The sequence below is a fragment of the Theropithecus gelada genome, chromosome 14 (assembly GCF_003255815.1).
Source record: "Theropithecus gelada isolate Dixy chromosome 14, Tgel_1.0, whole genome shotgun sequence".
Lineage (NCBI taxonomy): Eukaryota > Metazoa > Chordata > Mammalia > Primates > Cercopithecidae > Theropithecus > Theropithecus gelada.
The window spans coordinates 55,066,691-55,092,292 of NC_037682.1; the positions used below are offsets into that span (position 1 = coordinate 55,066,691).

The 25,602-nt window shown below is 47.0% G+C and overlaps 1 protein-coding gene across 6 annotated transcripts in view; it reads right to left on the reverse strand.

Annotated features, from left to right (window-relative positions):
• Positions 1 to 23,932, reverse strand: part of AMPD3 (adenosine monophosphate deaminase 3) — a 55,640-nt gene extending 31,708 nt beyond the window's left edge. Inside the window, exons 1-3 of one of the 6 annotated variants that reach the window (XM_025357417.1) lie at positions 23,492 to 23,707; positions 19,447 to 19,555; positions 13,145 to 13,370 (exon numbers count right to left, since the gene is read on the reverse strand). In XM_025357417.1, the coding sequence (XP_025213202.1) occupies positions 13,145 to 13,365 (221 nt within the window). In that variant the 5' untranslated portion in view covers positions 13,366 to 13,370; positions 19,447 to 19,555; positions 23,492 to 23,707. Of the gene's footprint in view, positions 1 to 13,144; positions 13,763 to 18,469; positions 18,847 to 19,446; positions 19,556 to 23,491; positions 23,708 to 23,729 lie in introns of those variants that run through there. The other 5 variants (XM_025357420.1, XM_025357418.1, XM_025357416.1 and 2 more) reach the window with 5 other exon arrangements.
• Positions 23,933 to 25,602: the final 1,670 nt, after the last annotated feature.

Consider the following 25,602-nt stretch of genomic DNA (forward strand, 5'->3'; position numbering starts at 1 on the left):
CTCCTTCCCCCACCCACACTTGCACCTGGCAGAAGCACACTCCTGCCAAGGAGCTGGCAGAGTGTGGGGCTGTGAGGACACCAGCTCCAGGCCAAGCCTGAGGGCTCAAAGGGCCAGAAGCAGTTTTGTCATCCCTGAAATAGATGGTCCTCCTGACGCACAAGCACATTCTTGCTAACCAGGTCCACAAGACAAAGAGTTGATCAGGTCACCTGGGCTGTTGTTACAGCATCTCGCCTCCCAGCACCTGTCTGGGGCTCCACCTGCTCTATGGCCCTTGGTTGCCCCTGACAGTCACTAAGTCCCCTCCCTTACTCTGCTCCACTCCCCAGCCGTCCTCCACTCTGGGTAATCAGGCTCCCAGGGTCTTCCCTATATAGCACTCATATGCTAAAGTGAGGAGCCTTTCTGGCCCTCCTTGCTCTCCTAGAGAATATCCAGCATCTTCCCAGGGGCCATCTGAAGCCCACTGCCCTGTGTGGTCTGTCCAGATGACTAACAGGCAGGGAGGGGCACTGAAGCCAACCTTTCACCAGGCTCTCATATGTGCACTATGAGCCGGGGGCCACACCTGGACCCCACTTCATTCAATAAACTACTGTGTGCCAGGCCCTGGGGGTAGAGGAGTAGATAAAATATAACTCCTGCCTCCAGGGGCTGACTGATGGCCGAGATGAACCCAGACCCTTCCACAGATTATCATACAATGTGGTTGGGGTAATGAGATGGCCTGGATATTTTGGGACCCCAGAGGAGGCACTTAATCCAGACTGGGGTGGGAGCAGTGGAGCAACGGGGTCAGAGGGGGGACATTTCAGAACATGGAGGCTGGTTTGAACTCCTCCCCCACGCACACTCAGCCCATTCTGGCAGCCCCTCCACATGAGAATTGTTACGCTAAAGGTTGGAATCAGGAGTCACAAACCAGCACAGGGTTTTGCGAATACTGGGAATCTGAATGCCATTAGGTGGGACAGGCATCCTCCACTTCCACAGGCTCACACTGCTACTGCTGTCTCTGCATGGGCTCACTTGGAATTGGGACCCCCATCTAAGGAGGGAACTAAGAGGAGGTGGCACCTCCTCTGTACTTGAGACCAGAGGTCCCAGCCTATCTGGAGAATATGCTGCACGATGGGTACTATAAAAGGGGTCCCTACAGAGAGCAGGGGCCCACAGAGACCCCTCACTCTGCATGTACAGCCAGATGACCAGCATCCTGGCCAGGTGGGTGTAACTTTGATTTTCACACTTTGCAGCCAGTCAGGTGTGGAAACCCACAGCCCCACCCTGTCTCTCTCCCTGAGCTCCCCTCTGGAAACCTACCCCGTCCTTCTCCATCCTCCCTTCCCCCCAACCCCTCCTGGCCTACTGTAATCTCCACTCATCTTCTGCCACTCACCTTTGCTTCTCCCTTCCTCAATCCTTCCCAGCTGCCCTTCCTCCCTAAAGACACATAGATCAAAATGAAGTATAATCTGTACTATCGGCCGGGCGCGGTGGCTCAAGCCTGTAATCCCAGCACTTTGGGAGGCCGAGACGGGCGGATCACAAGGTCAGGAGATCGAGACCATCCTGGCTAACCCGGTGAAACCCCGTCTCTACTAAAAAATATACAAAAAACTAGCCGGGCGAGGTGGCGGGCGCCTGTAGTCCCAGCTACTCTGGAGGCTGAGGCAGGAGAATGGCGTGAACCCGGGAGGCGGAGCTTGCAGTGAGCTGAGATCCGGCCACTGCACTCCAGCCTGGGCGACAGAGCGAGACTCCGTCTCAAAAAAAAAAAAAAAATCTGTACTATCTGTTAACTTAAGTGTTACAATCTCTCTCCCCAACTTTATTTTTATTTTTACTTTTTTTTTGACACAGGGTCTGGCTCTGTCACCCAAGCTGGAATGGAGTGGTATGATCTCAGCTCACTGCAACTTCCACCTCCTGGGTTCAAGCAATTCTCGTGCCTCAGCCTACCAAAAAGCTGGACCATAGGCGCACATCACCACGCCCAGCTAATTTTTGTATTTTTTGTACAGACGGGGTTTTGCCATGTTGGCCAGGCTGGTCTCAAACTCCTGGCCTCAAGTGATCCACCCACCTTGGCTTCCCAATCTCCCTGTTTTTTTTTGTTGTTGTTTTTGTTTGTTTGTTTCTTTTGTTTTTTTTTTGTTTGTTTGTTTTTTGAGACCGAGTCTCCCTCCCTCAGCCAGGCTGGAGTGCAGTGGGGTGATCCTGGCTCACAGAAACCTTTGCCTCTCAGGTTCAAGCGATTCTCCTGCCTCAACCTCCCGAGTTACTGGAATTACAGACGTGTGCCACCACACCCAGCTAACTTTTATATTTTTAGTAGAGACAGGGTTTCTCCATGTTGGCCAGGCTGGTCTCCAACTCCTGACCTCAGGTGATCCACCTGCCTCGGCCTCCCAAGGTGCTGGGATTACAGGCGTGAGCCACTGTGCCCAGCCCAATCTCTCCCTAACTTTAAAAGGGGATAAACTGACTATTTCAAATGAAGCTCCTTTGTCAATGACCCTGAATTTTTAAAAAGTTCCCCATTCTTATTTTCACAAGCGTCATAAAATGAAGTGACTTAGCAACACTTTAGCTGTGCTATGCTCAGTTCATAATGCACATATGTTTCTCAATTTCACTCAAAACATTCTAGGGAAGTAGCTGTCCTAGATAGCCAAATTTTTCAATGATGTTTGTTCCCTCTATATCCTAATTTTTTTCTTTTTTTTAAATTATACTTTAAGTTCTAGGGTACATGTAAAGAACGTGCAGGTTTGTTACACATGCCATGGTGGTTTGCTGCCTCCCATCAACCCGTCACCTACATAGGTATTTTTCCTAATGCTATTCCTCCCCTAGCCCTCCACTCCCAAACAGGCCCCAGTGTGTGATGTTCCCCTCCCTGGGTATATGTGTTCTCATTGTTCAACTCCCACTTATGAGTGAGAACATGCAGTGTTTGGTTTTCTCTTCTTGTGTTAGTTTGCTGAGAATGATGGTTTCCAGCTTCATCCATGTCCCTATAAAGGACATGAACCCATCCTTTTTTATGGCTGCATAGTATTCCATGGTGTATATGTGCCATATTTTCTTTATCCAGTCTATCATTGATGGACATTTGGGTGGGTTCCAAGTCTTTGCTATTGTGGATAGTGCCGCAATAAACACACATGTGCATGTGTCTTTATAGAATGATTTATAATCCTCTGGGTATATACCCAGTAATGGGATTGCTGGGTCAAATGGCATTTCTAGTTCTAGATCCTTGAGGAATCGCCACACTGCCTTCCACAATGGTTGAACTAATTTATACTCCCACCAACAGTGTAAAAGCGTTCCTATTTCTCCACATCCTCTCCAGCATCTGTTGTTTCCTGACTTTTTAATAATTGCCATTCTAACTGGCATGAGATGGTATCTCATTGTGGTTTTGATTTGCATTTATCTAATGACCAGTGATGATGAGCTTTTTTTCATATGTTTGTTGGCTGCATAAATGTTTTCTTTCAAGAAGTGTCTGTTCATATCCTTTGCCCACTTTTTGATGGGGTTGTTTTTTTCTTGTAAATTTAAGTTCTTTGTAGATTCTGGACATTAGCCCTTTGTCAGATGGATAGATTGCAAAAATTTTCTCCCATTCTGTAGGTTGCCTATTCACTCTGATGATAATTTATTTTGCTGTGCAGAAGCTTTTTAGTTTAATTAGATCCCATTTCTCAATTTTGGCTTTTGTTGCCATGGCTTTTGATGTTTTATACATGAAGTTCTTTGCCCATGCCTATGTCCTGAATGTCCTAGGTTTTCTTCTAGGGTTTTTATGGTTTTAGGTCTCATGTTTAAGTCTTTAATCCATCTTGAGTTAATTTTTGTATAAGGTGTAAGGAAGGAGTCCAGTTTCAGTTTTTTGCATATGGCTAGCCAGTTTTCCCAACACCGTTTATTAAATAGGGAATCCTTTCCCCATTGCTTGTTTGTGCCAGGTTTGTCAAAGATCAGATGATTGTAGATGTGTGGTGTTATTTCTGAGGCCTCTGTTCTGTTCCATTGGTCTATATATCTGTTTTGATACCAGTACCATGCTTTTTTGGTTACTGTAGCCTTGTAGTATAGTTTGAAGTCAGGTAGCGTGATGCCTCCAGCATTGTTCTTTTTGCTTAGAATTGTCTTGGCTATACAGGCTCTTTTTTGGTTCCATATGAAATTTAAAGTAGTTTTTTTTTCGAATTCTGTGAGGAAAGTCAATGGTAGCTTGATGGGGATAGCATTGAACCTATAAATTACTTTGGGCTGTATAGCCATTTTCATGATATTGATTCTTACTATCCATGAGCATGGAATGTTTTTCCATTTGCTTTTGTCCTCTCTTATTTCCTTGAGCAGTGGTTTGTAGTTCTCCTTGAAAAGGTCCTTCACATCCCTTGTAAGTTGGATTCCTAGCTATTTTACTCTCTTAGTAGCAGTTGTGCATGGGAGTTCACTCATGATTTGGTTCTCTGTTTGTCCGTTATTGGTATACAGGAATGCTTGTGATTTTTGCACATCGATTTTGTCTCCTGAGACTTTGCTGAAGTTGCTTATTAGCATAAGGAAATTTGGGGCTGGGATGGTGGGGTTTTCTAAATATACAATCATGTCATCTGCAGAGACAATTTGCTTTCCTCTTTTCCTGTTTGAATATACTTTCTTTCTTTCTCTTGCCTGATTGCCCTAGCCTGAACTTCCAATACTATGTTGAATAGGAGTGGTGAGAGAGGGCATCTTGTCTTGTGCTGGTTTTCAAGGGGAATGCTTCCAGTTTTTGCCCATTCAGTATGATATTACCTGTGGGTTTGTCATAAATAGCTCTTTTTATTTTGAGATATTTCCATCAATACCTAGTTTATTAAGAGTTTTTAGCATGAAGGGGTGTTGAATTTTATCGAAGGCCTTCTCTGCATCTATTGAGATAATCATGTGGTTTTTGTCATTGGTTCTGTTTATGTGATGGATCACGTTGATTTATTTGCATATGTTGAACCAGCCTTGCATCTCAGATATGAAGCTGACTTGATCGTGGTGGATAAGCTTTTTGATGTGCTGCTGGATTTGGTTTGCCAGTATTTTACTGAGGATTTTTACATCAATGTTCATCAGGGATATTGGCCCGAAATTTTCTTTTTCTGTTGTGTCTCTGCCATGTTTTGGTATCAGGATGATGCTGGCCTCATAAAATGAGTTAGGGAGGAGTCCCTCTTCTTCTATTGTTTGGAATAATTTTAGAAGGAATGGTAGCAGCTCTTCTTTGTACCTCTGGTAGAATTCGGCTGTGAATCCTTCTGGCCCTGGACTCTTTTTGGTTGGTAGGCTATTCGTTACTTCCTCAATTTCAGAACTTGTTATTGGTCTATTCAGGGATTCAACTTCTTCCTGGTTTAGACTTGGGAGAGTGCATGTGTCCAGGAATTTATCCATTTCTTCTAGATTTTCTAGTTTATTTGCATAGAGGTGTTTATAGTATTCTCTGATGGTAGTCTGTATTTCTGTGGGATCAGCGGTGATACCCCGTTTATTATTTTTGATTGTGTCTATTTGATTCTCCTCTCTTTGTCTCTCTTTATTAGTCTTGCTAGCAGTCTATTTATTTTGTTGATCTTCTCAAAAAAAAAAACCCAGCTCCTGGATTCATTGATTTTTTGAAGAGTACTTCGTGTCTCTATCTCCTTCAGTTCTGCTCTGATCTTAGTTATTCCTTGTCTTCTGCTAGCTTTTGAATTTGTTTGATCCTGCTTCTCTAGCTCTTTTAATTGTGATGTTACGGTGTCAATTTTAGATCTTTCCTGCTTTCTCTTGTGGGCATTTAGTGCTATAAATTTCCCTCTACACACTGCTTTAAATGTGTCCCAGAGATTGTGGTATGTTGTGTCTTTGTTCTCACTGGTTTCAAAGAACATCTTTATTTCTGCCTTCATTTCATTATTTACCCAGTAGTCATTCAGGAGCAGAGTGTTCAGTTTCCACGTATATGTGTGGTTTTGAGGGAGTTTCTTAATCCTGAGTTCTAATTTGATTGCACTGTGGTCTGAGAGACTGCTTATTATGATTTCCATTCTTTTGTGTTTGCTGAGGAGTGTTTTACTTCCAATTATGTGGTTAATTTTAGAGTAAGTGCAATGAGGTGCTGAGAAGAATGTATATTCTGTTGATTTGGGTTGGAGCTTGGTCCAGAGCTGAGTTCAAGTCCTGAATATCCTTGTTAATTTTCTGTCTCGTTGATCTGTCTAATATTGATAATGGGGTGTTAAAGTCTCCCACTATTGTTGTGTGTGAGCCTAAGTCTCTTCGTAGGTCTCTAAGACTTGCTTTATGAATCTGGGTGCTCCTGTATTGGGTGCATATGTATATTTAGGACAGTTAGCTCTTATTGTTGCATTGATCCCTTTACCATTATGTAATGCCCTTCCTGGTCTCTTTTGATCTTTGTTGGTTTAAAGTCTGTTTTATCAGAGGTTAAAATTGTAACTTCTGCCTTTTTTTTCTTTCCATTTGCTTGGTGGATTTTCCTCCATCCCTTTATTTTGAGCCTATGTGTGTCTTTGCACGTGAGATGAGTCTCCTGAATACAGCACACTGATGGGTCTTGACTCTTCATCAAATTTGCCAGTCTGTGTGCTTTAATTGGGGCATTTAGCCTATTTACATTTAAGGCTAATATGGTTATGTGTGAATTTGATCCTGTCATTATGATGCTAGCTGGTTATTTTGCCCATTATGCAAAATGCAGTTTCCTACTTATTGATGCAGTTTCTCATAGTGTTGATAGTCTTTACAATTTGGTATGTTTTTGCAGTGGCTGGTACCAGCTGTTCCTTTCCATGTTTAGGGCTTCCTTCAGGAGCTCTTGTAAGGCAGGCCTGGTGGTGACAAAATCTCTCAGCATTTGCTTGTCTGTAAAGAATTTTATTTCTCCTTCACTTATGAATTTTAGTTTGGCTGGATATGAAATTCTGGGTTGAAAATTCTTTTAAGAATGCTGAATATTGCCCCCCACTCTCTTCTGGCTTGTAGGGTTTCTGCAGAGAGATCCACTGTTAGTCTGATGGGCTTCTCTTTGAGGGTAACCTGACCTTTCTCTCTGGCTGCCCTTAACATTTTTTCCATCATTTCAACCTTGGTGAATCTGATGATTATGTGTCTTGGGGTTGCTCTTCTCAAGGAATATCTTTGTGGTGTTCTCTGTATTTCCTGAATTTGAATGTTGGCTTGTCTTGCTAGGTTGGAGAAGTTTTCCTGGATAATATCCTGAAGAGTGTTTTCCAGCTTGGTTCCATTCTCCCCATCACTTTCAGGTACACCAATCAAACGTAGGTTTGGTCTTTGCACATAGCCCCATATTTCTTGGAGGCTTTGTTCATTCCTTTTCATTCTTTTTCCTCTAATCTTGTCTTCTCATTTTACTTCATTAAGTTGATCTTCAATCTCTGATATCCTTTCTTCCATTTGATCGATTCAGCTATTCATACTTGTGTATGCTTCATGAAGTTCTCATGCTGTGTGTTTTTCAGCTCCATCAAGTCATTTATGTTCTTCTCTAAACTGGTTTTTCTAGTTAGCAATTCATCTATCCTTTTTTCAAGGTTCTTATCTTCCTTGCATTGGGCTAGAACATGTTTCTTTAGCTCAGAGGAGTTTGTTATTACCCACCTTCTGAAGCCTGCTTCTGTCAATTGGTCAAACTCATTCTCTGTCCAGTTTTGTTCCCTTGCTTGCAAGGAGTTATATCATTTGGAAGAGAAGAGGCATTCTGGTTTTTGGAATTTTCAGCCTTTTTGCACTCGTTTACCTCCCCATCTTCGTGGATTTATCTATCTTTGGTCTTTGATGCTGGTGACATTCAGATGTGGTCTCTGATTGGACTGCTATTCCTTTCTGTTTGTTAGATTTCCTTCTAACAGTCAGGCCCCTATGCTAGAGTTTGCTGGAGGTCCACTCCAGACCCTGTTTGGCTGGGTATCACTAGCAGAGGCTGCAGAACAGCAAAGACTGCCGCCTGTTCTTTCCTCTGGAAGCTTCATCCCAGAGGGGCACTTGCCTGATGACAGCCAGAGCTCTCCTGTATGAGGTGCCTGTCAGCCCCTACTGGGAGGTGTCTCTCAGTCAGGAATACACGGGAGTTAGGGACCCACTTGAGGAGGCAGTCTGACACTTAGCAGAGCTTGAACGTTGTGCTGGGAGGACTGCTGGTCTCTTCAGAGCCGTCAGGCAGGAAAGTTTAAGTCTGCTGAAGCTGTGCCCACAGCTGCCCTTTCCCCTGGGTGCTCTGTCCCAGGGAGATGGGGGTTTTATCTATAAGTCCCTGACTGGGGCTGCTGCCTTTTTTTCAGAGATGCCCTGCCCAGAGAGAAGAAATCTAGAGAGGCAGTCTGGCCACAGTGGCCTTGCTGAGCTGCTGTGAGCTCCACCCAGTTTGAACTTCCCGGTGGCTTTGTTTACACTGTGAAGGTAAAACCTCCTACTCAAGCCTCAGCAATGGCTGACGCCCCTCCCCACACCAAGCTCGAGTGTCCTAGGTTGATCTCAGACTGCTCCTGTGCTGGCAGTGAGAATTTCAAGCCAGTGGATCTTTTTTTTTTTGAGACTTGTTTTGCTCTTGTTACCCAGGCTCAGTGCAATGGTGCAATCTCAGCTCACTGCAACCTCCTTCTCCTGGGTTCAAGCGATTGTCCTGCCTCAGCCTCCTGAGTAACTGGGATTACAGGCACCTGTCACCACACCCAGCTAATTTTTGTATTTTTAGTAGGGACAGGTTTTCACCATGTTGGCCAGGCTGATCGCAAACTCTTGACATCAGGTGATCCACTCGCCTCGGCCTCCCTAAGTGCTGGGATTACAGGCATGAGCCACCACATCTGGCCACCAGTGGATCTTAGTTTGCTGGGCTCCATGGGGGTGGGACCTGCTGAGCCAGACCACTTGGCTCCCTGGCTTCAGCCCCCTTTCCAGGGGAGTGAATGATTCCATCTCACTCATGTTCCAGGCACCACTGGAGTACAGGAAAAAAAAAAAAAAAACACACACACACAACTCCTGCAGCTAGTTCGGTGTTTGCCCAAACAGCTGCCCTGTTTTGTGCTTGAAACCCAGGGCCCTGGTGGTGTAGGCACCAGAGGGAATCTCCTGGTCTGCAGGTTGCAAGGACCGTGGGAAAAGCACAGTATCTGGGCCAGAGTGCACAGTTCCTCAGGCTCAGTCCCTCATGACTTCCCTCGGGTAAGGAAGAAAATTCCTCCATCCCTTGTGCTTCCCGGGTGAGGCAATGCCTCACCTTGCTTTGACTCACCCTCCATGGGCTGCACCCACTGTCCAACTAGTCCCAGTGAGATGAACCTGTACCTCAGTTGGAAATGCAGAAATCATCCACCTACTGCATTGATATCGCTGGGAGCTGCAGACCAGAGCTGTTCCTATCTGGCCATCTTGCCAGCCTTAACTATATCCTAATTTTTTTAAAATCAATTTTGGTCTGGCTTCTTAAAAAAATACGTAATTCCTGCATTCTTCCTCAAAGCATGCTGAACATAATTTAAAGTTTTCTCAATGACTCAGGATTATCACTGTATTATCCAGTTATGATCTCAGAGGTGTGTTATCCCTAAACTACTGTGCTTCAAATTCTTATGTCTGCTTTTTGTAATTGTTTCCTCTCTCACTGTTGACTGTCAAATAACAACAATAACAAAACAGGAACATTAATGGTGCTCCAAGCACTGTGCTAAGGATTTTTTGTGTATTAGCTCATTTAATTCTCACAAGGTACGTCCTTTTATTATTCCAATTTTGCAGTTTAGGAAACCAGCTCAGGCAGTCAAGAGCTTTGACCAAGGCCATTCGTAGTAAGTGACAGGGCTGCCACTTGAACCCAATAAGTCTGACCCCAAAGCCCAGGCTTATAATCACCACACATCATCTCTGTGACCCTGCCTATAGGAGTCTCTCTCTCTACTTCTAATTTGCTTCTTTAAATCTGTCACAGGATAAGAAACAAGATAGCCAGATTATAGAACTCTGTGTAAAGTAAGAATAAATAGGAGATGGGATGGGAGGTGCCACGAACAGGGAGGGAGCTGGGGAGAGGGTGTCCTCCATGAAAATGTTAACTTTTGAACATTTACATATAAAGGCACCTCTAGTGAGAAGAGAAACTAAAAGACAAAATTGGGTGTGCATGGACCCCAGAAGAGGATGCTGGGGCGTCTGACAGTCCAGGCACCAGGCTTTCTTTCAGGAAAGAAGCTAATGGACAGAGCAGGAGCTTTGGCCAGTTTCCCTCCATTTCATTTAGAAGCAACAACTACTTTCTAGGGAGCAGCACCTAGTGTCATTCCAGGGTCTACAGACCAGGGAACCGAAGACTCCACCCCTGCCTGAAGAGGGGATAGCCTTGTGGTTGAAGTGTGGGGTCTAGATTCAAAAGATATGGGCTCTAGTTCTTGCTCTGTCATTTACTCACTATGTGTCTTTGTGAAAGTAAATTCAACTTCTCTGAGCCTTCATTTCCTAATCTGCAAAATCAGAATACTAAGAATATCCACTTAATAAGCTTGATATGAGAATTAAGGAATGAATCCAACCTACACAGGCCAGTACTTAGTCCACAGTAAGTATTCAATGGCAGGAGTTGCTATTGCTCCCTGTCTCAGCAGCAGGAACTCAGAGAAATCGCTTACATTTACTCGGGATGGACTGTAACCAGACACCGTCCTAAGCCTTTTACCTGTGGATTCCCTCATTCCTCACAACACCCCATAAAGTGGACAGCTGTTAGCATCTCCACTTTATAGATGAGGACGAGGCCGAGGCCCAGAGAGGTTTCCTAATTTGCCCAAGATCACAGGGCATGCCAGTGAGTGGCAGAACACAGAGGTCCAAGAATTGCAGCCACTCTGATGTAGTGTCTGTGGTGGCAATGAGGAGGCAGGATGTCTTCCTCTGCCGGATATCCACTGCCCACCAACAACTAAGTTTCACACTGGATCTAGTCCTCAAGAAGCTTCTAGTCAAATGGGGCAGACAGATACAAACTAAGACAGCATAGCCTAGGCAAGGACAGAACAAAGTTTTTGGAGAGAAGTTTGCAGGGGAATTTCTGGAAACCACAGAGCACCATTCGGACTTAGAGTAAGAAAGTTTTCATTTCGCCCTGAGTCTGGGCATTGAAAAGAGCACGGTCTCTTCAGCAGATGTCAGGCCCAGTGTCACTCTGTAGTGGAAACTGGTCCTAGAAACTTACTGTTCCTGGAAATAAAAAATGCCAGGATTCCTTTTCCTCTCATTGTTAAGGGTCTGAAATGCTCAATTCGTAACACACAGAAGGCCCTGCAGACCATTCAGTTGATGAAGTCAGCCCTTCTGTTCCACCCATGGAGTGTGACTGAGAGTCTCTACAGTCATACTCTTCTTGACCCTCCAGGGATGAGCACACTGCTGGGGCCGGGGCCACCCCACCCTCTCCAACACAAGGCTGGCACTCAGAGGTTGACCAATGGCACCAATGACTCCTGCCTTTATGGGCTCACCGTCCTTTCAAGGAAGGAAAGCACTGGTCTTATGAGTGGTGAAGCTCTGTTCTTGCCTTTACACCAGTAGTCAGCTTTTTACTTCTTTCCAAACGAGTTAAGGAAATGCTGAGCTTCTACATAACCAAGACAGGAAAAGACTTGCCTTTAAAACTGAGGCAGTATCTACTGTGATCACGGACTAGGTCCGAGAGGGTTCAAAGGTCTACCATGTCAACTATTGATGTTTGCAGGATGGAAGACCAGGCGGAAACTTAGATAGAGCCCGGGGTGAGATAAACTGTGAAAGGATGAGGGCTTCTCATTACACTTAGACTCCAATCCAAACTTCTTATCAGGGAGCACAAGGCCAGTCTGATGTGGGCCCCACAAGTCCTCCAACCCTGGCCGCAGCACTTCTTCCTTTAACAGACCTCTAACCACATGAGCCTCCTCGAAGAAAATGGGAGGCCTTTGCCCTAGCTGACTCTTCTACCTGGAAGCCCACATAGCTAGCTCCTTTATACCCTGAAGCATCCACTAAGATGTCACCTCCTTGGAGAGACCTTCCCTGACTTTCCAGTCTAAAAAAGGATTTTCTCTCTCTCTTTCCCCACCTCTCTCTCCCCCAACCCCTTTTCCTCCTTATTCATCCCTTTCACAGCATTTGCACTGCTCCTGGGCCTGTATGCCCTCAGATCCATTCCTTATCCTCTCCTGTGTTTCCCAAGGGTGCCAGCAGGATTCTGGCTAGGTTTGGCCCATGGCAGCCACTGGGAGAACCTCGAACATGCAGGAAGGGTCAGGCTAGGTATTGCCTGCCTCCATCTCTGCCTTGAGAGGCATCTCTGCAGCTGCCACCTCTTCCCCTTGGCTCCAGTTTCCACTGGAAAGGCCACCACAGTTCTACCTTCCCCAGTGCGATCCCACCTTGCCACCAGCAACACTACTGCTTTCCTTGTCACTCCTGTCCAGGGTAGTAGCTGCTCCTTACTGTGTCTAATCTCTGAGTTGCCTCTCTCTCCCCTGTTTGGTTTCTCAGCTCTTTATCACCTGTGTAACCAATTCCCTGCATTAAAATTCTAATACTTCATTGGTTTCTGATCTTCTGATTGGACCCTGACTGATACAGCACTTATCATAACTTGTAATTTTTAAGTTAATTTGTCCAGTTACTTAATTATTGTCTAGACCCAGGGACTTTATCTATCTTGTTCATTATAACATCTCCAGTCCCAGCACAGCACCCGGCAAATAGTAAGCTGCGTTCATTAGTAATGCAAAATGCTTGTCAAGTGATGAGAAGAAGTACAATTGCTGTCTCCTAAGAAATCCTCAAATTTCCAAAAAGGAAAGAGAAATGCCATTTGGAAATGGTGTGTATTTTTACACAGCAGCAGCAAAGTGGGTTTTGATCTTTTCAGTGTAACAGAGGCACCGAGACATCCCTCAATAAATAAGAGGTGAGTTAAGTGGTCTTGGTTAAGAAACCAACACAGCTCCAGGGACATACCAGTCTCCATGAGGTGCCTCATATCAGGACACACACCCACAGCCTGCCTGGGTCTGCATGACTCTATGTACACGAAAACCAAGCCTTGGGAACAAACCTTTTTGCGGTCTCCACAGACTTCTGCTCCGCCAGCTCCTTCTGCAGCTCCCTCTCCTTGGCTTCCTTTTGCCCGATGGGGCAGTCCTCTGGGACAGTGAACAGGGACAGTGCATCTTTGCTGTCCTCTTCTCGGAGCACTTTAGCAAACACCTTCTCCGCCAGGAGCCGGACTTGCTCATCCACTTCAGAGATGTTCAGCTTGGGAAACTGCCGCGGCATCTCGGCTAGCAAAGAAAGAACAAGCATTAACTTAATGAATAGCGGGATGCCCTGAGTCAACAGCACCGGGGAGGAGAAGGCACTGAAGTTAGGGCCAGGCCCACCTGGTACTTGGGGTCAACTGTCTACTTAGGAATTCCCCAGACCAAACCCAGCATGCCAGTTTCAAAATTAGCTCAATAAGTAACTGGATGTGAAGCATGTAGGGCCACTTACGCGTCAGGAGACAGCAAGTGTTCAAAATTCAAAGAATGAACTGTTCAACTAGGTGGGCTTCCATTTTCCCAAACTCAGGGAACCTGCAGCACCTGGCAGCCCTGCCCTCTGACTTTGTTCCCATGTTTGAGAAGGGACAAGAGAGTGTTCAGCTCTCCCTCCTCCAGACTATGAGGATACTGTTATAGCTGCAACAATAATCAAACCTCACTCCCCAACTTCACAGAGGGGAAGTCCAAAGGCTTTAATAGCTAAGGTCCTACAAGATTACAGCAGAGCCCTGGGAAATCCAAAGCTGCATTCTTCATTACATAAAACAAGGCCTTTTGCTGAAGAGAAAGAATCTGCTGTTGCAGTTTCAAACCCTCTGGAACCCCCTAACGAGACACAGCAAATAAAGGTTTTAGGACAGGAACACTCTTTACCCAGCTGAAAACTCACTCTCTCAAAGGAGCTTTCTCTATCTACCTCCTCGCATACTGATTCCTTACTAACAGTCACTGGCCTTAATCACCTGCTTGGTTGGTTGGGTTTCATTCTTGCTTGCTTGCTTTCTTCATTTCCTTATTTCTTTTCTTTTTTGCAATTACTTATATAGCAGTTAATATGTACGCTCTGGCCAGGCACAGTGGCTCACGCCTGTAATCCCAGCATTTTGGGAGACCGAGGCGGGCAGATCACCTGAGGTCAGGAGTTTGAGACCATCCTGGTCAACATGGTGAAACCCTGTCTCTACCAAAAATACAAAAAAAATTAGCTGGGCGTGGTAGTGGGCACCTGTAATACCAGCTGTTTGGGAGGTTGAGGCAAGAGAATCGCTTGAACCCGGGAGGTGGTGGTTGCAATGAGCCAAGATTGAGCCACTTCACTCCAGCCTGGGTAACAGAGTGGGACTCTGTCTCAAAAAGAAAAAAAAAAAAAAGTACACTCTGGGGCCAGGTGTGGTGGCTCACGCCTGTAATCCCAGCACTTTGGGAGGTCAAGGCGAGAGGACTTCTTGAGCCTAGAAGTTTGAGACCAGCCTGGAAAACATGGCAAAACCTCATCTCTAAAAAAAATTTTAAAAATTAGCCAAGTATGGTGATGCATGCCTGTAATCCCAGCTGCTAGGGAGGTTGAGGCAGGAGGGTCTCTTGAGCCAGGGAGGTTGAGGCTGCAGTGAGTTATGATCGTACTACTGCACTCCAGCCTGGGAGACAGAGTGAGACTTCATCTCAATTTTAAAAATAATATATATATATGTGTGTATACTCTGCAAAGAACTTCATACTTAATAACTCAGTTAATCTTATTATTCCCACTTGACAGATGAGAAAATGAAGGCATCGAGAGCTAACACACCCAGGGTCACACTTTTAATAAGTTAGCAGAGGTTTGTGCTGTTCTCAGCCTTTCTTCCTCATCCCTTTCCTCTCCGATCCTCAGCTCAGGGATCTGAACCCAGGCACCTGGTTCCCACCTCTGTGCCCTCACCCACCATGCTGTGCTGCTTCTCTTTGTCCATGTACATGTCCAGGCAGGGGCTCCTCACAGTCCCTAGCATAACACTCGTGGAATGGATTAATACTGCACACTTTTCGACAAGCCACCCTCGCTGGAAGCAGCTCTGGAAGAGGAGTTTCCCATCTACCTATGACCACAGTTTCTTTAAGGTTGATTTAAAGAGAGAAGTGGTTTTGTGGACCAGACAGACAAGGATGAAGGTGAGACAGATCTCCGCTGCCGTCTGGCAGGGAGAAGTGCAACTACAGGGGAGAGGAACATACTAGGCCATCTTGGGGCATTCTCCGGCCTCACAATGTTCTCATCTGTGAGATAAAGGGATTGAGCTAAGTGGTCTCTAAGGCCCTCTCAGCTCTAAGTGGCATAATTCTAGGTACCAGAGAGATTTCCGGTGCCTGAGGAGGGCTTGCTGCTCTGAGTCTGAGTGGCTTGTGGGACTAAGTCATGACACAGACAGGAAGGAGGAAAGCAGGCTAGTAACAAGCAATCAGAGCGAGGTCTGTGGCTCCCTTAACTCTGAGACCCAAGGACCTGCCACTCCCTGATGAGGGAAGTGGGAGGGAGCTGGTGGGGAAGAACCTCTCAGCACACAACTGTCTGGGGAGCAGACACCAAGACAGTGAGGCCTGGCCTCTGCAAAGAGGAAGAGGAACAGAGCTGACTGTGGAGATTTTCATGTCTTGATAGCAGAGAGTGGGGAAGCTGGAGGCCATCAAAGGAGGTGACAGGGGAGAGAAAGTCTGGAACAGCACAAAGAACCAGACCCAGGAGGCTCCATCAGGCTGAAATGAAGCTGGATCCTCACCTCCCCCTCTTATGCCAAGGCCACAAGTCAAGAGCATTGTCCCAAAACCTCACATTGCATCTCAGAAGAAGACATCCAACAGGCCCAGGCAAAAGGCCGCAAATGCCATAAAGCACCACACGATTTGACTAAGCAACTCCACTTCTAGAAATTTCTTTTAAAAAAAGAATCCTAGGAATGAAAAAGCACAAGGATATTTACCTGCATTCTTTACATAAATAGCTTTAAAATGCCCAAATTAGAGCATACTCACTTGGAAAAGATGTTAAGTAATGAGAATTATAATTATGAGGATGGTGCAATCACATTAAAAAAACATAAAAATACAGTAAATGAAAAAATTAATACATAGAACTGTACCCATACTTTATTTATAGTGATAGGAAAATGCATCCCTTTATGGGCAAGACCTGCAAGAGATTCACGCACTCAAAATGACCAGGTGGCAGGGCTGCCTGTGTGCGAGAGGATATTTTATTTTCACGATGAGTGCTATTATAATGCCATTTTTAACAAACACAAAGAGAATAGAAAGAAAATGAGTAGACTTAAGACTCTATGAAATGAGAGAAAAATAGGAAAGCAAATCAAACTTCTTTTTCTGGCAGGTTTTGGCAATTAGGGCTCCCTCCTTAATTGCCAAAGGGAGGGAGGGAGCATCACCATACCTGGTGATTTTTTTTTTTTTTTTTTTTTTTTTTTTTTTTAGAGATGAGGTTTTGCCATGTTGTCCAGGCAATTTGGGAGGCCAAGGAGGAAGGATCACCTGAGGCCAGGAGTTTGAGATCAGCCTAACCCACACTATTGAGAGACCAGGCCAAAGAGAGTTTAACCATTGAGACCTATCTCTGCGTTAGCTCCTACCCTGGACAGAAGCCGTCCACCACCACCAGCACCTTCCTACCTCCTCCATGCCCTCAGACACACACAGGCCTGACTCAGACACCCCCAATCAGGCTCCCTTGGCAATGGGTATTTGGAGGGGGAAGCAAGTCCTTGATGTCTGAGGGCTCTTATGCCAGATCTTGCCATGTTTGTTCACGACGCATTTATCTATTATTTATTTATTTAGAGACAGGGTCTCTGTTGCCCAGGCTGGAGTGCAGTGGCATAATCCCAGCTTACTGCAGCCTGGACCTCATGGGCTCAGGTGATTCTCCTGCCTCAGCCTCCTGAGTAGCTGGGACCACAGGCACACACCACCCCGCCCGGCTAATTTTTGTATTTTTAGTAGAGATGGGGTTTTACCATGTTGGCCAGACTGGTCTTGAATTTCTGGTCTCAAGTGATCTGCCCGCCTTGGCCTCCCAAAGGTCTAGGATTATAGGTGGGAGCCATCACATTGGCGCACAAAGCATTTCTAGCTTGTTCCAATCAACTAAATATACTTTTCAGGACACAGCTTTCTATAAAAGATCTTCCTTTCTCTTTAGCTTAAATCAACCTTTCCCAAACTGGATGCCATAAGAAATTGATGCCTGTTGCTGGTAAAACAGGTCCTGTAGTCAGTTATTGGGAGATGCTGCATTCCACAGCCCCTCAACTCACATTCACAAGGCTCATTAAAAATCAAGGATCAGAGAGTAGTATTACCATACAGAACGCTTTTTGTTTTACGGAACCCTTTTTGTTTTATAGAACCAGTAAAAGTCTTCTGCAGAACTACGACCAGTGTCTTAAATAGTTGGTAGATAATTCATTCCAAGGCCGGGCACAGTGGCTCATGCCTATAATCCAAGCAATTTGGGAGGCCGAAGAGGATCGCTTGAGGCCAGGAGTTCGAGATCAGCCTGGGCAACATGTTGGAACCTCGTCTCTACAAAAAGTAGAAAAGAAAAAAATAGCCAGGTGTGGTGGTACGCACCTGTAGTCTCAGCTATTTGGAAGGCTGAGTTGGGAGGATTGCTCGAGCCCTGGAGGTGGAGGCTGCAGTGAACCATGATGGCACCGCTGTACTCCAGCCTGGGTGACAGAGCAAGACCTTTTCTCAAAGAAGCAAAACAAAGCAAAAAACAACGGCAACAACAACAGAAGAATTAATTCCATATCTTAGCATGGACCAAGTAATCCCCTTGGGGTGCTGCAGGCCTTAGCAGCTGCCCGCATATCTGCTGCCTTCTGGATGTCCTTGGCAGACAGGTACCACCTGCCAACCTGTCCCTCCAGAGTATCTCTCCTCTCAGACCCTCCAGACACCTGCCAGGCCAGGCATGACAAGGAAAGCCCACTCTGCAGATGCCAAGCAGAGCTTCAGCTCCAGCTGCCTGTTCGCGCCTGGCTTCCAACCATTTGTCAGCTAAAGCCAGCAGGCTTGGGAGGCTCAGCTGTGAATTTACCAGCATCAGTCAGCCAGTGATACAGCTTATCTCACTGTTACATGCAACACGTTCCGATGAACTTGAAGAAGAGTCCCAAAGTTAGAAAGTTCTAAAACACTGCCAGTTTCAACAAACAGTAACTTTTCATGGTGCCACACTCCCTCCAGAAAGGAAACCCAGTGCCACTGAAATTCCCTCCTTATACAAAGGAAGCTGGTTGCTACTCTTGCCAGACTCCCCTCGCAGAAGCCCCGACACAGACCTGAGCCTGGCTCCATGACTGGTCCTGAAGATGCCACTCAAGCGATGCACCCGGGCCAGGTGCTGCCTGCCGCCCAGGAGGCTCAGCTGAGTCAGTGCTTGCGTGCGTGCAGCTGGCTAGGTCCTGTCTGCCGGCTGGAGTGGGAGGTTTCTGTTTTGCATATCTGTGAGCAGCAGTGAGCCAGAGCAGGAAAAGCCTGGGCTGGAAATTCTTTCGTGAAAATGGAATATGAGTGGAAAATTTCCAAGACCCCTGAAGTCCCCCAGGTAATGCCAGTTATCTAAGGCAAAATGGCTGTGGTATCCCGAATGTAGTGTTCTGGCCCTCTTCACAGCCCTCATAAGAAGAAACTAAAGCGGCGGCTTCCTCATTACAACAGTAAACTCAGCCGTCCTGCCCAGCTGCAGGAGATAAGCCACAGCCTCCCTCTAACGCCCGGCCTCCTCCTGAAAGCTGAGTAGCAACGAGCGATATAATCACCTTTGCTGCTTCCGTTCTGAACGTGCTTCAGGCCTTGCCAGACAACTGGGTCCATTTTATCAAGGGGATTTGTCTCAGGTACAGCCCGCCTTGCCTCTTCTCAGAAAGCCGCCCCAAAAGCAACCCTCCCGAGGGCACCCCAGAACTGGCAGGGGGAGCTTCAATCCCAGTTGCTAATACAATTTTCTCCATCCCCTCCTCCTCTGGAAGGGAAAGACCATGAACTGCTTCCACCTTTCCCAGGAAAGCACTGCAGGGAGACTCAGGGAGCGGGAACTGCCTCAGCAGAGAGGCAGACAGCGGACAGGGGCAGGCTAGGATGAAAAGCTGACAGCCCCATCCCACTCCTTCCTTTCTTCCCAGAAAGAAGCCCACATCACAGGTGACTGCGAAACCTGACAAGCTTTACCAGAACTCCCACCCCCATCCACACACACAGAAAAGAAGTACACCCCAACTGACCCACCGGAACCCACCCCAAACCCTCCCCTGCTTACAGCTGCTCACGGCTCCCACATGGGCCTCCAGCTCGGAGTGCTGGCTGGACTCTGCCACTCCTCCTAGAGAAGGTGGAGCCTGCCTCAAGTGACCCACAGGAGTAGTCCTCTAAAACCAAGCAGGGTTAATTAAAATGGCATCACAGGGTGCAAAGCTCTGATCTTCATCTGCCCTTTAGAAGAGTGAGAAGGCTCAGAACAGACACACAGCCTCCCAGTGACTTAGGCAAATCGCGTGGGTCTGGGAAATAACCATGAGCAAAATGGCTATTTCTGTGGTGCTGTTGAAATCCTGGGGAGAAGAGCCCAGGAAGGATGGGTCAGTTGTTTACCGGGAGGCTAGCTGTAACCCTGACTTAGGCCTGAGTCACCTCTGCATGTCCAATCGTGAGGCTGTGTCTTACTGAGCTCACATCATAATTCCTTGGTGCACAGAGCAGTATTACAGGGTTGACACATGATCCTCGGGCTGCTGCTGGGCTTTAGCTACCCAGAGATTATGACCCACCTGTCCTCACAGCTGTTTCATAAACAGTGCAATCAGCAGGCTACAAGCAACCTAGAGGGAAGGTAATGTTTATTCATTAAACAATTAAATGAACTTACAGTATGAGAAAAAAATTCAAGCCCTTAGTACTATTCTGCCAGAAGGAGGAGGGGCAGATGATTTTTTTCTGCTCGTGTTTTGGGGAAGGGGGAGGTAGAGTGGGGACTGCAATGGAAGGATTCCAGCCCAAGGATTTAAGTCCAACACGTTCAGGGAATTTTATTCTGCACCTTTAACCAGATCCCAACTAGCCTTAGTCTAAACAAGCATTTTTCAAAGTGCAGTCTGCAGAACATGAAAGGTCAGAAGACTTCGAAAATATTGCATCCCATAGTCCCTTATGGGTATTCATGCACAATTTCTACTAGCAGATTCAACACCTGAGAATTTCTGCAGTAAAGAAAGCTGCTTAACTTTGTTTAACCCGACCCACTTATTTGACCATCCTAGAACTGCTATCATAGGAAAGAAACACCTATTAATATCTTGTGGCATGGGCTTTGGGAAACACCCTCCACCTTGAGTCTTCATTTTCCAACTTAGAGAAAGCTGCCTTCCTGGAGCCCAGTTTACAGGTATGAGACCCATTGCATCAGGTTCAGACAGAAACCAGCAGCAGCTCCACTAAGATGACACAGGTTGTAACAATGGCCAAGGGTCCTGCTGAAGCCAAAAGGGGGAAGACTCTCCAGAACATGAGCAGTTTAGAAGAAAAATACAGTTCTGTCCCTGAAGAGCAAGCTCTTCTCAGGACCTCGCAATTCCACCTTGAGCGTAACTTGTTGCTGCTCCTTGCAGCCAAGATGTCTCTGTGGACTGAAGACCACTGATCCCAAGCTAAAGCCTTATTTCCATTTCGAACAAACATCAAGACAATTTGTGATAACCAGACACAGGGCCTGCTTCTCCTGCCCAAGAGACTAGATTGCATCCCCTTTTATCACTTAAGCACCCCTTACAAACTCTAAAAGACAGAAGACGATGGAATCAAATCGTGTCTCATCAAGAAAGATAATGGCCGGGCATGGTGGCTCATGCCTGTAATCCCAGCACTTTGGGAGGCCGAGGCAAGGGGATCATGAGGTCAGGAGATTGAGACCATCCTGGCCAACATGGAGAAACCCCATCTCTACTAAAAACACAAAAATTAGCCCGGCGTGGCAGTGGGTGCCTATAATCCCAGCTGCTTGGGAAGCTGAGGCAGGAGAATCGCTTGAACCCAGGCGGTGGAGGTTGCAGTGAGCTGAGATTGTGCCACTGCACTCCAGCCTGGGTGACAGAGTGAGACGCCATCTCAAACAAATAAACTCCAGCTAGACTCCCTGCATTTGAATCCTGTTCCACCACTTAGTTGCATGACCTTGGGCAAGTTAAATAACTTTTCTGTGGCTCAGTTTTATTCCCTATAAAGTGGGGATAATAAAAAGCCAATCTCATAGGTTACCATGACAACAAGCATATGTAAAGTGTTTAGACTGGTACCTGGCATAGAGTATGTGTTTTATAAGCATTATCTGCCAACATCATTGTCATTATCATTATATCAGATACGAGAGAGTATAACTAGGAAAATGAACATGAAGTTTTATCTAGACACTGAATCCTTTTATTCAGCCTTATTTATTGAGCACCACCATGTGCCTGGCACTCTCCATTTCTATAACCTGGGTGCAGGAAGAAGGAAAACATATTTAAATGTGAAGCCAGATCAGCAGAAGGAACATCCTTCTCCCCTATGAATGGTACTTCTCAGTGACTATACACAGCCAGGACTCCAGCATGAGCTCATCTTCCCATGCCCCAGTCAGTTCCTTACAAATCAAAAGCCCAAAGCAATTGTCTGTTGTCCTAGATATGCAACCAGCATACAGAAGAACTAAGAGATTATTATACTTGGTGGAAGAATCATGGAGGCCAATGGGCAGCTTTAGGGGAGAAAGGGTATCTCCCTGTTAACCTGAAGGCTACATATTATCTGCCCATGACATTTTCAACACCTGAGACAGATTTTGAGGTCATTTGAAGAGTGATCCAGTCAGTGTAGAGGCAAAAATCTAAAAAATAAAAAATTTAAAAAAAAAACCTTATCTCTCAAAGAGCTTCTCCACCTAGCTGAGAGCTAGGAGAACCTTAGAAGACTGAGGCTGAGCTAAGGATGGGGCTGAGAGGTGAAAGAGTCTCCCAGCCACCACCTATGCAAGAGTCATCATTCCTAGAGAGGGCAGTCCCACACCATCATCTTCAGAGCAAGCCAGGCCCCATGGAGCTGCAGCCAGGCCAGGTCAACTACCCCCAGACCTGCTGTCAACAGTCCCAGAGGTGTGAAGTGACAGAGGCTCTGTCTGCCTGGCTCAACGGCTCCACTAACACTCGGCCTTAATGCTGCACAGCCAAGGAAAGAATTTCTCCTCTGCAGGTTCCAGCTGCAGGCAGCTTTTCCATGACGATGGCCAAATGTTGGTCACCACATCCAGAGGAAAGCCAGCAAGGGCTCAAGACCATGCTAAAATCCCTCCTTGTTCTGCCTGCTTTGGCCCCGCTCCTTTTTTGATGTGTCGACATCAAGCTTTCAGCCACATACAGTTTGAGGAAATGATACTCTAGTTAGCAAGCCTCTCCTATTCCAAGGCCTCTCAAAACTCTCCCCAACCACCTCTGCCAGCCTAGACCAGCCATTAGCAGCTCTGCTGGCAAAGCAGCTACCAGAAGATCAAGGGCAGAAAGCAGACTGCCAGAGCCCAAGGCTGTACACCTCCCTTGCCAGGAGACAGCCAAAGAGGTAAGGATGAAGGCCTCAAATGACCTCATCACCCTATCATCCAGTCTATCCTCCGCCTCCAGGTAGAAGTCCACCTCAGCTGTCCACATCCAGCCAGCCCTCAAGCACCTAGAAACTTGTCCAGGCGCTTAAGGGGCGGCAAGTCCCAGGTCCCTTTATTTCTCTAAACCTTGCGATTCCATTCTAGGCCGCCAGGGAATCGGGATGCTGCCGGCTCACCTGAGGCTGCTGGGGCTCGGGCCACCGCAGAGGCAGGGGCAGGGACAGGGACAGGAATAGGGGAACGGGCAAAGGATGAGACCGGGATCGGCGCCACCGCCTCTGCGAGCAGGGAAGGCGGAAGCCGCGGTTCAGACCCCAGGGTGCTGCCGATTCCCGCCTGGGCCGCAGGGTCCGCGGGGCTGGCCCAAGGTCAGCCGCGCAGCCGCGCGCGCACTCACCCGGTTCTGAAGACAGGGCCATGCCGCGGGCCGAAGGGGACGGCCGCAGGGCTGGAGCAAAGGGGATGCGCTGGGCACGACGGAGCGGGGCTGCCGGGCACTGAGGCCAGCTAGGGCCGGGGCCGGACCAGGCCGCGCCCCGCAGCAGGCGCGGGGGCCGGGCGTTCAGAGGGTGCAGCGCTGCGGATCCCCGGCCGGGCGGGCCCCGCGGGAGCCGGGAGGGCCGCCTCCGCAGGGAGGAAGCCGGCCGGCCGCGTGTAGCCCCCGTCGGTGCCCTACCTGGGCGCGGAGCAGAGCAGAGAGAGCCGAGGGGCTACCTGAAGCGCCCGGGCCGCGCGGCCAACGGGAAACTTGAGAGCAGCAGGGGCGCGGCGGCCGCCAGGGCCCTTGGCCGGAAGCACCCGCCGTCTCCGGGGCTCCGCCGGGCCGCGCCGCAGCCCGGGGCAGATGCCAGCCGGGCTCCCAGACCTCAACTGCGCTGGGCTCCCACACAGCTCCCCGTGCCGCCCGGGCTTACCCGACGTCCTCCCCTCCCCACACAACTTTTCCCGGGGCGAGACTCTGGGGGTCTCGGCCTCACACAGGTGACTTACTCCCTGTAGCTGCAGCAACCCGCAAGCATCGGTTTCTTCCAGGCGTTCTTCTGGTCACTTAGACACACACACACACACACACACACACACGCGCGCACACACGCACACGCTCCCTCTCCAACCCTCCGCGCTCTGCCTTCACCCGCCCCTCAAAGTCTGAATGACCTCCTAGTTGCCAAAGCCACTGGGTGCCGTGCAGCCTCCCTCGCTCACCTCTTCCTGGCATCTGAGCCTGCTGACCACGTTTTCCTTCCTGAAACTCTTGGAGTGCAGTTTCCAGAGTTGGCACCCGCGGCCCCCACCTCCGAATTTTTCACATACCTGGGTACCTACAGCTTCTCCGCCTCCGCGGTCTGGCTTTTCTTTGTGGTCCCACCCCAGGGTCCCACTGTGCCAGCCCCCTCTCCCACTCCGAGGCCCACTCTGGGCATCTCAGCCACTCCCATGGTTTTAACAACCTCCTGCCTGATGATGACTCTTGAACTTCATCTCCAGTCCAGAATGCCCCTGAGCTGCTGAAGATGGTGAATCTAACTGTCTAGGGAACATCTCTAGCGCTTCCTAGCCTCGAGGAAGCTGTCCAGACCCAAACTCCTAATTGCTTCCCAGGAAAACGCCAGAGCCTGCTTCTGTGTTTCCAGTCTTAGTCCAATCGGCTTCTGTGTTTCCAGTAGGCACCACCGCGGGGCCACAGTTGGGAGCCATTCTTGACTCGGTCTCCCTTTCCTCTCTCACCAAGTTAAGTCACCAAGCTCGGAGACGAAACTTCATTAGTGAGCCCCCACTGTGGGTCCTCACTGTGTCAACCACTTTCACAGAGTTGTCTCATGTAAGCACCAAGTTTTATTCTTTCTACCCCATAGTCTGATTAGTCTGGTATTCACAATTCATGTATTCATAAACGTTTTGCACATAAGACTGCATTAATGAGTTACATATTATAAAGAACACTAAAAAAATTAAAGGTTGTGGTAAAGATGAAACAATTTTAAATTACTTCATTTTTATGAATGGTACGATATACCTTTTTCCTTTCACTTTGAAGTTATTAGCAATAATCTGTTTAGTGAGAGTAACATGGTTAAAAATGATTTAAATAAATCTTAGTTTAATACTTTATGAGACCAGAAAGTGTGCTTGTAAGTTCAGTTAATGGTAGTACTTGGTCCTAATGGCTATTCTTTAAATTAAAAATATATATATATATATCTCACAAAGATTAAATAAGATTAAATAGGCCTGAATGGAAAACTGTATCTTTGCACTTATTAAATCAAAATTCTTACTGTTTAAATTTGATCTATCAATTTTGCAAATGTGAAAACTCTTCTTTGTCCATGAAAACAACATTCTCAATGTGTTTTCCTCAGCTGTTATTGCAAATCGTTTTAACAAATGGGACTTTTAAAACACTTGAAATTCTGCATTTGGAATATTGTAAAATGGATTTAGAAGTATGCTCTACATTTTGCAGATTGTGACTGTGAGAGTATAGGTGACACTGGGGCATGCTTCATTTTGGCATTAAAATCACATGATAACGGAAACAGTTCCAAATGTCAATTTTCAAAGTGCCTTCCCTGTAACACAATTCTTCTAAAGCACATTTGTTATGTCAGTTCATTGCTGAAATATCACGTTTACCCAAAAGGGCACTGTGTGTATGTGTGTGTATATATGTGTGTGTGTGTTTCTTTCTGCTATGTATCACACTTGTGACAATCGCAGGCCAGCACATCGGAGGTCAGCAAATTTGGAGCACTTGTTCTTTGTTAAAGAAACTCATCTTTAAATTCA